The sequence below is a fragment of the Vairimorpha ceranae genome, assembly GCF_000988165.1.
Source record: "Vairimorpha ceranae strain PA08 1199 chromosome Unknown NODE_92, whole genome shotgun sequence".
NCBI lineage: Eukaryota > Fungi > Microsporidia > Nosematidae > Vairimorpha > Vairimorpha ceranae.
In genome coordinates this window covers 1-13,824 of record NW_020169387.1, presented here as the reverse complement: position 1 = coordinate 13,824, position 13,824 = coordinate 1, and the positions used below count along the sequence as shown (strand labels likewise).

General features: G+C 28.0%; 5 protein-coding genes across 5 annotated transcripts; 3 read left to right on the top strand and 2 right to left on the bottom strand.

Annotated features, from left to right (window-relative positions):
* AAJ76_9200013823 (hypothetical protein) lies at positions 1-790 on the top strand (the record flags this gene model as incomplete). Its single annotated transcript, XM_024476648.1, has 1 exon — positions 1-790. A coding segment is annotated over one exon (790 nt), but the record flags the coding sequence as incomplete, so codon positions are not given.
* A 3,347-nt stretch (positions 791-4,137) lies between these two features.
* On the bottom strand, positions 4,138-5,811 carry AAJ76_920008014 (hypothetical protein; the record flags this gene model as incomplete). Its single annotated transcript, XM_024476652.1, has 1 exon — positions 4,138-5,811. The coding sequence occupies one exon, from the start codon at positions 5,809-5,811 to the stop codon at positions 4,138-4,140; it is 1,674 nt and encodes a 557-aa protein (XP_024330005.1).
* Positions 5,812-6,487: 676 nt separating this feature from the next.
* Positions 6,488-6,763, top strand: AAJ76_920007337 (hypothetical protein; the record flags this gene model as incomplete). The annotated part of the gene is made up of 1 exon (XM_024476651.1): positions 6,488-6,763. The coding sequence occupies one exon, from the start codon at positions 6,488-6,490 to the stop codon at positions 6,761-6,763; it is 276 nt and encodes a 91-aa protein (XP_024330004.1).
* Positions 6,764-10,948: 4,185 nt separating this feature from the next.
* AAJ76_920002748 (hypothetical protein) lies at positions 10,949-11,077 on the bottom strand (the record flags this gene model as incomplete). The annotated part of the gene is made up of 1 exon (XM_024476649.1): positions 10,949-11,077. One exon carries the CDS (start codon positions 11,075-11,077, stop codon positions 10,949-10,951), a length of 129 nt encoding a protein of 42 aa, XP_024330003.1.
* A 2,298-nt stretch (positions 11,078-13,375) lies between these two features.
* AAJ76_92000449 (hypothetical protein) lies at positions 13,376-13,684 on the top strand (the record flags this gene model as incomplete). The annotated part of the gene is made up of 1 exon (XM_024476650.1): positions 13,376-13,684. The coding sequence occupies one exon, from the start codon at positions 13,376-13,378 to the stop codon at positions 13,682-13,684; it is 309 nt and encodes a 102-aa protein (XP_024330002.1).
* Between the last annotated feature and the right edge of the window lie 140 nt (positions 13,685-13,824).

Genomic DNA, 13,824 nt, shown 5'->3' with positions numbered 1-13,824 from the left:
TGTAGATTTAAATTTTCTTGAAACTTTAAAAAATAATAATGGTAATGTCGTAAGTTCATACGCTATTATTGCCAATACAAATACAGATGATGTCTTTAAAAAGCTCATTTTTATAAATTGTCCTAGTTGTAATCATTCATTTTTAGCAGCACCTTATAATACAATTTTGCACGATAACGACGAGCAAGAACTTGAAAACTTATTTAGCAAACTTGAAAAAAAGCTTGAAGATTTAATGGAAGCAAAAAAAAAGCCTGAATTTAGCAATATTTACATTTTAGATACTTTTAATATTCCAAATGAGGTTGAGTTAGATTTTGGAACAATAGATTTTGAGTTTCACATTAGAATCCACGAAGTGAATATACGCATTATTGATTGTATTTCAAATATTTTTAAACAACTTAGGTATCAACGAATATCACAGCATGGTTATATTGTGATAGTAAAAGTTCTTAATTTTACAATGCAAGTTTTTACCTTTATCAATGATTGCAAATTTATTGAATTTGAAAAGTTGATTGAACAGTCTTATTTTGACGATAGGTTTAAATATCAAAAATATAAATTTTCAACTTTATTTTCGGATTTAAGTTTTTTAGAAATGATTATTTTAGTAGAAAAAATAATTTACAAAGATCTGAATTTTGATCTTAAGAAGGGAGATGAATTAATGAGGTATCTTGGATGTTTAAAAAAACAATTTAAATACATGCATGCAGATTTAAAATTCTATACTGAAAATGCAGAAATTGTTGACAACCTCTATATGAAATTTTTACAATATTAAATTTTTTAATTAAACACTCTTTTTTAAGATATATTCTAGTGTGATGCCTCGAAAACCTAATTTTTTTAAAAAATTTTAAGCTGAAATTTTATTTTTGATATGCTTTTAGAAAATAATAAAATACAAGTTATTAAATAATTAAAAATTTGGATATACGAGAAAGGAAATATTTGTGCAACTTATTTAAGATGTCTTAATGCAAATTGTACTGTAAATGCTACATTTTCAACAATAAACTAGTAAAAGCGGTTATGGACTAAAATACTCAATTTTTTTAAAAACAATTTAACCCCAGAAAAATAAAAACAAAAAAATATTTTAAAATATTCAATTTAATAGCTTTTTTTAGTCTGTAAATAAATCTAAGTCAGGGTGCCATACGCCCCTCGGGCAGGGGCTTATGCATCTCGTTTTTTTATTTTTTTACCCTTAAATAACATTTTCTGAACTTGAAGAAATTATTTAATAGAATTTTTTGACAAATTGTTTAAATGAAACTTGACTAAAAATGAACAATTTTGGAATATCTAGTTAAAAATTTCAATTTTTATGACTAAAAAAAAGTTTTTTTTATTTTTTAATCCTTATAATGAGAATTATTAAGAAAAGCCAGGAAAGAATGGTTCAAATTATTGGTAAAAATAAATATGTTTATGAAAAAAAAATGGATTAACCGCGAAATTATCGATGTAGATGTATAAATAAGGCGTGTTCGGCGTCTGGTTTTTTCACTTTCAATTATGCTTTAAATATTGATTCATTTAGTGTTGCATCTTGTCATAATCTTCTTCCAGAAATAGAGTTGGCTGTTCGTAAACCGATAAAAGGAAACATAAAAGAGCAAACAAATACTGGGTCCAAGAACCTAGAAATGTTGGTTTTTCACTTATGAGGAGTAAATAGTAATATTTTTAAGGCGTTGGGGTTGTTTGATCAGATTGCTAGAATTTTGCGTAACGCAAGAATGAAGCATCTTAATCCTATGGCATATACAAATCAGACCTTGGGATTGGCTGCAAATTTATAAGTTATACATACAGAATGCGTTTCTACCAATAATGCCCCCCCCCCCGAAAACTTTGATAATTTTGAAAATAATGCTAACCTATTATTGTTTTATTTAGAATTAGCAGCACAAAAACTGAGACAGAATAATTTAATTTGATAATAGGTAATTAAAAAATATATAAGACGTTTTAAAAATAAAATCTTTTCTACAAGATAAGTTAAACATGAGACTTGAAAGAAAGCGAGTCTATGTTGATAGAGAAGTGAGACTAGATTTGTTTTTGAAAAAAAACTAGAGGAAGTAAATATTTTGATGATTTTGCCTTTCTGTAATTAAATAATTAACAAATTGATTTTTATAATATTAATTAGTAGAATAAAAAATTACGATTTTATTAAATTTTAACTTAGTTTATTGTTATATTTTAGAAACTTGAAATCTTTTACTGTTTAATATAAACAATAATCTTTTAAGATAAAATATACTATATTATATTTTTTAATCGAACACCGTATTTTGTATAGTTGTGATCATTATCATGCAGCTAAAACAACTAGGTCCGGTTTTTGAATCATAAATTCTAAAGTAAATAAAAACTATTTAAATTGCAGTATAAATTAAATTATGCACACGAAATAAGAATTAATAAGATCTCAGAATATAATGAAACAGGCAAACGATCAATGACGCAAATTCAGGATATTGTTGTTGATAAAATAAGTATATTTTTGTAGAAAGACCAGTGTTATTTCCGCTCGGATAGATAAAACAAAAATAAACTGTGCTGTAAAAAGCCACAAAGAAAGGCCGTACCCGTCTCGTTGGTGTTTTTGTATCGTTAATGCATCATATAAGTCAGCTTTGGAGTATGTGACAATTGTTGAATCTCGATCTGTTGATGTAATTCCTTCTATTATTAATGAGATTTTGATTCCAGGAAATATTATATATTCTGATGAATTAAAAGCTTAAACAGTCTTGCAAAGTTTAGTTAATACATTACTAATAGTGTTTGTCATAAGTATAATTTCGTTGATCCGATATCTGGTGTTGAAACTTAGCACGTTAAAATGTAGAGAAAAGCTTAAATATTATATAAAAACCAAAAAAGAAATGAATATAGAACAGTAAAGAAAATTCTATTAGATCTTATGTTTAGAGAAAGCCATGTTGCTGAAAAATTTTTTGCCTTTAATTAAATTTTTAAGTATTTTTTAATTTTTTTGACCAGGAGGTGAATGCACTCCTATCCCAGATTTTTACAATTTTTTAAAAAAAGTACTAAATATGCATAAATGTTCAAATTTAAACTTTTTATATATATTGACTAGCTAGTGCTATCCAGTTTTAAGCATGATTTTGAATTTGATGTTCCTTGATTTGCTTTTTTAAATGTATAGTATGTCGTTGTAGCAACTCTTTTTGTGCTAAAGCTCAACATTTACCTTCTTTTACTATAGATAAATTTGCGTACCTATTTCTTTACAGTTCGAATAAACAAATAAAACTAAAGAAAATCACAAAAGTATCGCGCTGTACATAAAATAACTAATCCAATAAAATTAATTAAGTTTACAAATTTTTAATAGAGAAGGGTTAAAAAATAAATAAATATTTTGATTCAAACTTTTTATACATATAGACTAGCCTGCGCTATCCCGTTTTCAACGGGATCACAAATATAATGTGTGTTCTTTTCTTTTGTTAAATTTAATGCACCTTTATGCATTAATCATTATTTTTAATAAAAATGGCTTTTTATATATATTAATTAAAATTTGAAATAGAACACCTTGTATAAGTTTATTTTAACTAAATTAAAGCGAGGAAAAATGCACCAAAACATCGTTCTGTGCTTAGAAAAATAAACCCCACACTTATGCTGCTTTTATTTATAAAAATAATTTTAAAAATTTTTATAAAAGAAAGGTTAAAAAAAAATAAATATTCAGATTCAAACTTTTATATATATAGACTAGCTGACGCTATCCCGTTTAAAACGGGATTTCGGAATTATATTAGTTTATATAATTTTTTCAAAATGTATAGTATGTCATTGTAATAATTCTTTTTTTAATAAATTTAGTATTTTACTACAAATTAACTTTTACTGTGTCTATATTCTTAAAAGTTTGTTTATAAATACGACAAAAAGGATACAAATAAATAAAACTTTGCCATAGTGTTACCGCCTATAAAAAAATATTTTACAAATTTTAAAAAGAAGGGTTAAAAAATAAATAAATATTTTGATTTACATTTTTTATAATATAGACAAGTTTGTTATTACCCTTCAGGGCAAGATAAAAATCTACAGTTTTAGTTTTATAAATTAAAATCATTTAATTAAACTTTCAACGTAATTTTCTAAATTCTCGGGTTCGTCAATATTTAATATTTGAAACATCTTCTTAGCTTTTAATTTATTAAAATAAACACGCTCTTCTCCTATGCTGTATCTAACGTCTAAATTGGTTAGTAATGCTATACTTTCAAATAATTGTGACAATGTTTTCACACCCGATGTAATTATAGATCGTGAGTTCCCAATTAAGATGCTATAAAAATCATATAACGTTATTTCATTCAGACATAAATATAAATTAGAAAACTTTCGTATATCATTAAAAAACTCAATATTAAAAATATCACTCTTTTCATAAATACTAAAATACTCCTCAGCTTCTTTGTAAATAAGAGTATATAACAAATTATTAGCTTCTTCACTCTCCGATGTCATCATAAAATGAATCTTAGAAAGTTTTTCTTTAGTAAAAAAAAGTCGCAGAAAAATAATTATTTGCTTTCTACTATTCTCATATATATTTCGCGTAAAAAAATTAATTTCATTCACGTTTAAAATCTTATAATGGCCTAAAATTTGCATTAATATAAGATAAGAACCAGAACCTGGGCTTTCACAGATTTTATATAACAGGTGATTTAGCAGATTTTCACTTTTACATTTGTTAAAAATAATTTTGTATTGCGCAAAATCAAAGGCCTTAGCTTTCGTAGATAATTTAAAAATTTCAATGCAATCTTGATATTCTTCAGAAATGCGCTGACAATTTTCCTCAATCTCTAAGTGATTATCATAAGAATAACAAAACAATGTACTTAAATTTTCAAAAGATATAGCTTTTTCTAAAAATCTAACATTAAAAATTTCCTTCTTAATATTACATGATGACTCTCTTCCAAATTTTCTTTTCCTAGGATTATCGTTTACATCATTTAATAATTTAAAATATGACAAAAAATCAGAAAATGTAAAAATTCTAGTAATTAAAGCGCATATCTCTGTACAAATATTATTATTACTGTTATTTTTATGTAACTTTATTAACTCACTTGTATATTGTTCTTCTACAGTGTACAAATCTTTAACGTCAATTTTAAAAAAAAGCACTAAATTTTTTACTTTTACAGGAAAAAAAATTTTCATCTTGTTTTCTTCTTCAAAGCATTGGATAGTGTCTTCAGAAAGATTTTCTTCTGAAAAAAAGCAAAAGTCAAGATCTATCATTCTATTTCGAGAAAAAAATAAACAAAGCTCTCTTATTTGTTTTTGTTTGTTACTATCATATAATCTAGCAAAAAAATCGGGTTCAACCCCATTATAAAAAAAATTCTCAAGCTTAGACTGAATATCATGCTCAAATTCTAAAAACCTCATCTTACATAAAGTCGGAAATTTCTTTGGAATATTAAAATTTTTTGAAAGATGATAATCACAAATCGCTTGAATTGCTTCATCTGCTGTATTATACTTAACCCTATCAAACACGGGAAAAGCATAGCGAAAATCAAATGCATTTAGTTTACATTCCCAAAAAACAATTTCCTTAAGGGTAATACAGGTATCAAAATAGTAGTATTTTTTCTCTGAATCAATTAAATAATAGTCTTTAGTTTCAATTTTCTGTTTAACAATGTCCAATAAATTGTCATAAATGTTTTTACTAGATTTTAAATAAGCAAAAAACAAACATATTATTTTCAGTTTCATTAAACTATAAGGGGGACTAAAAACAAAATTTTATCAACCCAAAATAAATTAAATTTTTATCAAAAAAACATAATTTTTTAAAAATAGTAAATTGTGGTATTATTGTCAATAACCACATGCATCTTTTAATAACTATTTGTTTAAGACAATTTGTGACAAAACCATTGGTCACAATTTTTTAAGTATAATAATTGTTCCTTTCTTTATAACAATTATTATTAAGTTTTCATTGGTTAAAATATTTCTTTAAAAACTATAAATAAGAAAATTGTCATGAGTCATGCTAAAAGAAAACATTTTAGGTAGCGAGAGCAAGAAATACAAAAATAAATCTTTATACAATAAAAACAACTATTATTTTAAGGAACCGGATGGAACAAACGGCAAAACAGTGAGCATTATAGGGGGGTACCGCGCCACTGGGCGCATTTCTCGCGAATACCCCATAAATAAATACTTTTAAATAAGTTAAAAAATTTTATTTATTACAATTACTAAAATAAATTGGTTGAATACAAAAAATGTAAAGTATTGTCTAATGTCGCAAGCTTATCTCGTGTCAAGCTACAGTCGCACATAGTTTTTTTTCCTTATAAAGGTTCTCGGAAAATATCGCCACCGCGGCATTTTTCGTCAGCTTACAAGATAATTTTGTAAAAAAAAATAGTCCTTAAAAATGGAGTATCAATCTAAAATATCGAGGCAAAATTTTGAACCTATTGTAGTTTTGATTGAAAAGGGAAGAGAAATGACAATATTAAAAGGATTTACATACTATAGAAAATATACAGGGAAACATAAAATTACAATGTCTTCTCTTATTAAAAACTATAATAGAAGTTACAAGGTTGCAATCGCAAATAATGTTATTTCTGAAGAAGAGGAACAAAACCATAGCAGCCCCTTTTCATCAAAAATTAAATGTCTGCTTTTAAAGAAGAAATACAAATAGAATCAACAATTACCAGAAAAACGACAAATGATATTATATGTGCAGCCTCTATACTTCTAGATGATTCAGAACGACAAACAATCTCTTTTATTGATAACTTAAAAAGGAGAATAGAAATTTACAAACTGAAACTAAAAATATGCTTTTTTTTTGCCCATCACATACCCGATGAGCTATGTTTTTCCGATCAGACACTAAGTTTGTTAATTTTGACAATTATTTTATTTCAAAACATCGAATGATTGGACTTTAAACACAAAAGAGTGTTTTAGAAGCAAAAAAACATAAACTTTATGCATTGTATGGTACTTTTTTACCTGTTTAAAGGATTTTACCAACTCTTGGTATTTTTTACTGTTGTTAAATCTAAACATTTACCTTTTGCATATTTCTTGTTCCTGATAAAAGTTAATCTTCTTATAAGTCAGTTATAGGCATTTTGTACGACTATGCTGGCATAAATAATATAGATAATTTAATTATTGATTTTGATTTATCAATTGAGAATGTTATAAGTGAAACGACGATAAGATTCTGTCTTTTTCATTACTCTCGGGCAGTATATCGTAAATTAAAAGCGCTGGGATTGAGTAAACTTTATCGAGAAGGTAAAAAATTTATATTTTTGTTAAATGTTCACTTTGCCTTCTATTCATTGTAGAACAAGAAAGGGAAAAATTTTTTAACTGATTGTAAGGGAAAGCAAGTTTTTGTATGATCAGAAGAATGTAAACGATTTTTTAAATCATTATTATAATAATTGGTATTTGTATATATATTTGGAAATAATGATTTATATTAGAAAATTATCTTTGATATTTTTTTTACTAATAATGGTTAAAAAGTTTTAATTATTCGTTAAAAAAGAAGCTAAAGGTTTTCATCCAAGTTTAATAGAATTGTTAATAATTTTGTGCAATCGCGACTATTTAAATGAAATGGGTAAGTATCGTTAAAACAAAAATACTAAGATTAAAATCTTAAAAGAAATTTTAAAATTTAAACAAAGCCTAGAGAAAATTATAAAATAGATGGTTTACATAAATTTAAAGAAATTACGAAGGTATATACTTTTGATGATTTGATTCATATTTAATTATAGATTAATTTTTACTTTTAAGGGCTATTTTTTTAAAAAAATATTTTTATACTAGCTTGCGCTATCCCGTTTGAAACGGGATCACAAATATTATGAATTCATTTATTTTAAATGAATTAAATGAGCTTTATGCCTGTACTTATTCTTTTTAAATACAAAATGACTTTTTTTATTATATATAAAAATTTGCTATATACACCTTTTATAAGATTGTAATAACTAAATAAAAGCAAGAAAAAATGCACAAAAACACCGTTTCATGCTTATAGAAATAAAGCCTACACTTATGCTACTCGTATTTAAAAAATTATTAGAATTTTACAAATTTTAAAAAAAGAAGGGCTAAAAAATAAATAAATATTCAGATTCAAACTTTTTATATATATTGATGATTGATGACTAGCTAAAGCGCCTCGTTTTGAGGACGAAATGTTGCAATTTGTTTTTTTCGTCTGTTTTATTTGTATGCTAAAGAGTCTTTTTTTTCGGCATAATTTTTATATGTCTTCAACGTACAATCTTATTTTTAATTCTAATTATATGTTAATAGTGCCTTGTAAATTACATTCTTTGTCTTGCCTTTTGCTCCTTTTGGAAGAAATATTTTCAATTGCTCCGCACGTCTTACTCTTGAGAGACGACATATAATTGACCATGGGTAAAAACATGCTTCGGCAAATAAACCCCAACACTTTCGAATGACTGCCCTGTGCCTTGTGAATGCCCATAGAATGTGACACAACCACAGGAAACTGCCTCCGCTTTAAAATAAATGGCAGCACACTTTTGTTTAGAATCATGTCAATTCTTAGAATAACAACAATAGATCCCTTTGTCTTTCCAGTAATGATCTTGCCCAAGATATATTTCTATGAAGCTCTTTTACAATAGCTCTAGTACCATTCAAAAGACCAAGGCTTGCATGCATATTTCTTAAAAGCATAAATATAATCCCCACTTTTAACCTTAGTTTATGGAAAGGAATTTTAAAAGGCTGCTATTTATTGTCGCGAGCCCAGCTCGCACCCGAGCCACGGCCGCACATAGTTCGATTCCCGGCAGAATCTTTTATATCGAAAACGAGATATTTTAAACGCTGCAATTTACTAGGCTTACAAAAAGTTAAGTTGTAAAATAAGATAAAAATACCTTTTATGGGTTTGTGTAGAGGTATTGCTGTATCCGAAGTTTAAAATATTTGTATTGCGATATTGCTATCATTAAATTTTGTATTTAGATAACATAAAATAATTTTTTCAAAAAAAAGTACGGAATTATATAAATTATAATTTTTTTTAGCACAAAAATAAACTGCTTTTAATTGTTTTTTTATTACGTTGGTCATAGATACTATCTCAGTTCTATCTCCATGATCAATTAGTAGTCGATTCTCAGATAAATTTTTTTTTATTATAGCTGCAGGATGAAAAAATGGGTCAAATTTTAAGCGTTTGTTTGCTTAGTTAGCATCAAAGTCTTTTTTTAGAAAAAACATATTCACCTGCATTAAAGTTATACACAGAATTATAAATCGCCTTTTTATCAATTCTTGCAAGATACTTAGCACATATACTTACTTCAACTTCACTTACAACTTCTTTATTATTTTTTTTCTTTACATGAATCTGTTTCTAAATCAGAAAATATAACACCATCATTTTCAGTACTAAGGACTGTATTAAACCCTTTGCGCCCGTAAAAAGTTCAAATGACAATTTACAAGTGGCAGAATAAACAGGAATGTTGTAGTTATATACAACAAGATCAATATACTTTATCCAACATGCTTCCTTTACGTTTTTTTCATCTTTGGCATCCATTTGTTTAGCTATGGCTCTCGTTAATGTTTGATTTAGGCGTTCAATTTGACCTTGTGGTTGCGGGTGTCTAACTCTGCCATGAATCAATTTTACGTTAAACCAAGTACAAAGATCGTTAATCACAGAATTAGAAAATTCCTTTCCATTGTCACATTGTAAAACAGTTTAGTGGACCAAAAGTCAGAAAAAGTGATTCTAATGCATTGCTAACTTCCAAAGCTGCTTTAGATTTAAGTGAATAAGCCTTTTCAAATTTTAAATTAACATCAATCACATTAAGTATCCAGTAAAAACCCTGGTCTGTTGTTTTATAACTCTTAAGGTCGATTAAGTCCATCATAATGTGCTCAAAGCAGTAGGTCACCGTAACATACTTAAATGGCACGTTCTGCTTTAAAGGCTGTGATGTTTTACAAGTATTACAGCCTGCAACAAGATCTCTCACAATAGTTCTGGATATTGTAAAGAAATAATCCTTACATAATTCATACATCCTATTATGGCCCAATGGTTGGTATCATAAAGTCTTTTAACCTCTAGTGCCATGGTATCGACCCTAGTCTTGTAGAACACTTTTTTGTACAGTCCTTCTCTAATATTTAAGTAGAGCATGTCATTAAGTATAAGAAAGTGTTCCGCCTTCTTGTGAAGCCTAAAGACTTGGTATTTACATAAATTCGTCTCAAACGGCAACTTTAAAAGGATAGCCATTGTTGCATCATATTCCTCCTTATCATTTATAACTGATACCGTTAAGAGCTAAAAATAAAGAATTTAAAAAAATTCAATTTCTTTGTTCTTAAATATATTGCAGAATTTAGAATGTTTTGCAGCCTATCTTTATTTAACAAAAATCCACTTGTAAAATTATTTATTTAAAGTTTTAATAAGATATACGTGACAGTATCGCAGTTGGGTTTATCTTGTTACATGTAAAAGCATCTGCGGGTTCGATTCCGATTCCTGTACAAAAGTGTTTAAGTATTGGTTTTGGAAAAATGGACTCATCTATAATGTAAAAAATATCGACGTTCAAAATTTGTAAACAAAAAATGCGATGTGCGAGCTGGGCTCGCGACATTTAATATTAAATGTCGCTTAATATCACAAGACCGGGGAATTAATACAAATAAAATATCTTCCAAGGTTATATTTAAATCCCCTTCACAAAACCGCCTTTTCTTATTAATATAAACTTTCTATAACTGCTACAGGAAGGGAATGTACGTACCCGTGCCATTTTATCTTTCACCTTATTATATTTTTTCAAAACCATGTGTCCTCGCATTCTGCACACGTCATGCCAAACACAATAAGATCATTGTCTTGCAAAAAAGTAATTAATTCATCTTGGGACATCTTTATAATTGGTTTTTTGCATTTTTGTAAATTCATTTAAAGGGTAAAAGTTTTAAAAAAATATTTTATAATTTTTTTTGTTAAACAAAAAATATCCGACTTTTGACAGGAATCATGCAAAAAAAAAACTTATACAATTAGTAATCAAATCGATTAATTCCCAAAATGTGAAAAAACTTTGGTTTTTTCCATTTTAACCCGCTATGGTCATTTCGACCCGATATAAAAAAAGAATATTTAAATTTCTTTTATTTTATCCTTAGCAATGGTCGCAGAAGGAAGGAAATACATTTTTTTGGAGAGGAGGAAGAATACGAAACAAACGTTTTTGAGAAGATTTATCATTGAAGTTTTGCGATTGAAAGCATTTAGTAAATGTTTTGTGGCACCAACCCCTCTATTTTGCAATATTTGGTGGGTCTACGCTTACTTAAAAATAGAATGCACTGTGATATGTGTAGGAATTCTATGAGTTTAATAAAGACGCCCAGCGGCTATATTTGAATATGCAATGCACATGAAAAAAAAATTTAACGCTCTGTTCGCTTGCAGAGTTATTTTGAAGGTATGTTTATCTTTATGTATTATCGAGTAAAAAAGACATTTAACTGCGAATGGGGAGAGAGTTGAATCTCGGCGAGAATGCCACATCAGATTGGTGCTATTTTTTTATAGAAATATGTCAGTTAATTTTTTTGTTAGGAAATGTGAAGTTGGAAGAATAAACGAGAACGGGGCGCCAAAGATAGTCTAAAGTGACAAATCTTTGCTTTTTAAAAGAAAATACCACGGGGGAAGATTCAAGAATCAACTGTAGTTATTCGGAATAGTGGAACGTGGAACAAAGAAAGCGAGGCTATTCGTTGTGAAGGACGGAAGCAAAGCAAATCTAGAACCTCTGATAAAACGATACATTCTCCCCCGGAACCCATATAGTGAGCGGCAAATGGGCCGCTTTTTCTTTTCTGTCGAATGATTCAAATTACATATTCAGTAGCGTTAATCTTCCGAAAAACTTTGTAGACCTAAACGATATAAATATAAATATTCATACCCAAAGCATCAAAGGTTGTTGGATGCACTGCAAGAAAATACTACGAAATCAATTTGGGACTCAAGAACATTTATGAAAGGCTATTTATATGAATTTATGCTTCGTAAGACGGCTGGTTCCACGGGGGAAGACGTTCAATGACTTGCTTATAGCTGTAATTAGAGTAAATGATCTGAATGTTTCTGATTAATTCTAATTAAAATTTTTAAATATTCTTTTTTTATAGCAATTTATAAAATCCATTGCGTATCAAAATGGGAAATATCCAAAAGTTCATCTGATTCATTTCGTTCGCATATCAAAGGAACAAAAACGAAAACAGGTGTCAATACTAAAAAAAAGGGCTCTTCATTACAATAAAGGCAGATTGGCAAAATTTAAAGCATAATGATATATAAACACATCCCCTTTAGAGAATCACTGTGTTTAAATGATATACCGGGGAATATCGCCACAACTTGGCATATTTGCTGTCAGTTACTGTTGTTTCTATGCCTTTAAGAATCTTTACGATATTATCGTATTCTTTTGCGATTGAACAGTTAACTTCTTCTCGGGGAAAATTTTTAAAAATAAAAAATTTTAAATTCTCCTTCTACTGAGTTTTGTATTTCCAAAAGTGCGGTATTGAAAACAAAGCTACAGTCATTTTATAAACACTTAATTTATCTACGCGATGTTTGATCCACACAATGCACAAATTAATATAATGTCTTTTGATGTGCTTTTTTTGAGCATAAACTTGTGTTATATGTGGGCCATACGTACAATGAAGTAAATATGTATATATCTCTATAATTGTTAGCAAAATATCGAAAATGAAATTTGTTTTTAATTAAACTTTAAGATATGTGTAGATATCCGTATCCGCTCTAGAATATAAAATTACTTACAATTATGACTAATAAATAGTACAAAAAGCCGGGAAAAGGCCGCGCTTCTGACGAAGTCGCTCTCTCGCGCGCAACGATTAATATTTGAAGAAGGAAAATAAAATATGAGAAATTACAAAAATGACAGGTATCGTGCGGATAAGAACTAATTATAGTTGTAGGATATGTATACGAGCCGGCAATATTAGCCGTCTTAAAGTATTTTTTTAGACCACTTGTGGTGAGAGGATTCTTATAGCCTCCTATGACACAAATTAAACTTAAAAATTTTTTGAAAAAAAATAAAAAGAAGGGGAAAATAGAAATAAGAAGAACGAAAAATGATGAAAGAAGCTCTAGTTAAGACCCCAACATAGCAAATGAGGGACTAAAATTTCCGCTCCATAAATGGAACGCATAAAACAAAAAAATATTATAGAAATTTCTTTTATGATTGAGGGATATCCCGTAAGGCATGGCGAGGATAAAAGATATTCTTGTGTTTTAAACTTCTCAAAAGAATATAAATATCTGCATTGTAAGATTTGGTGTGGTTGGCTTGACATAATGTTTTGGTTATTCTTATTATTGTTGGAACAAGGCGAGGGTTTATTTATTATAAGATATTTAAAGAAGACAAGTCAAATGTCTCACAATGCAGAATATTTTTTTACAGCTAAGTATTCCTACAATTCTAACTCACTTTTGAAATTTTAAAAGACACAAATAAATTATAATAAAAAACATGTTTATTTTTGAATTTTACCTTCATTATACACTGCTCTTCAAAAGTTTAGGACATGTTACAATCAGGTGTACATATAGTAAAAAGAATTCAAATAGAACAACTAACCTTT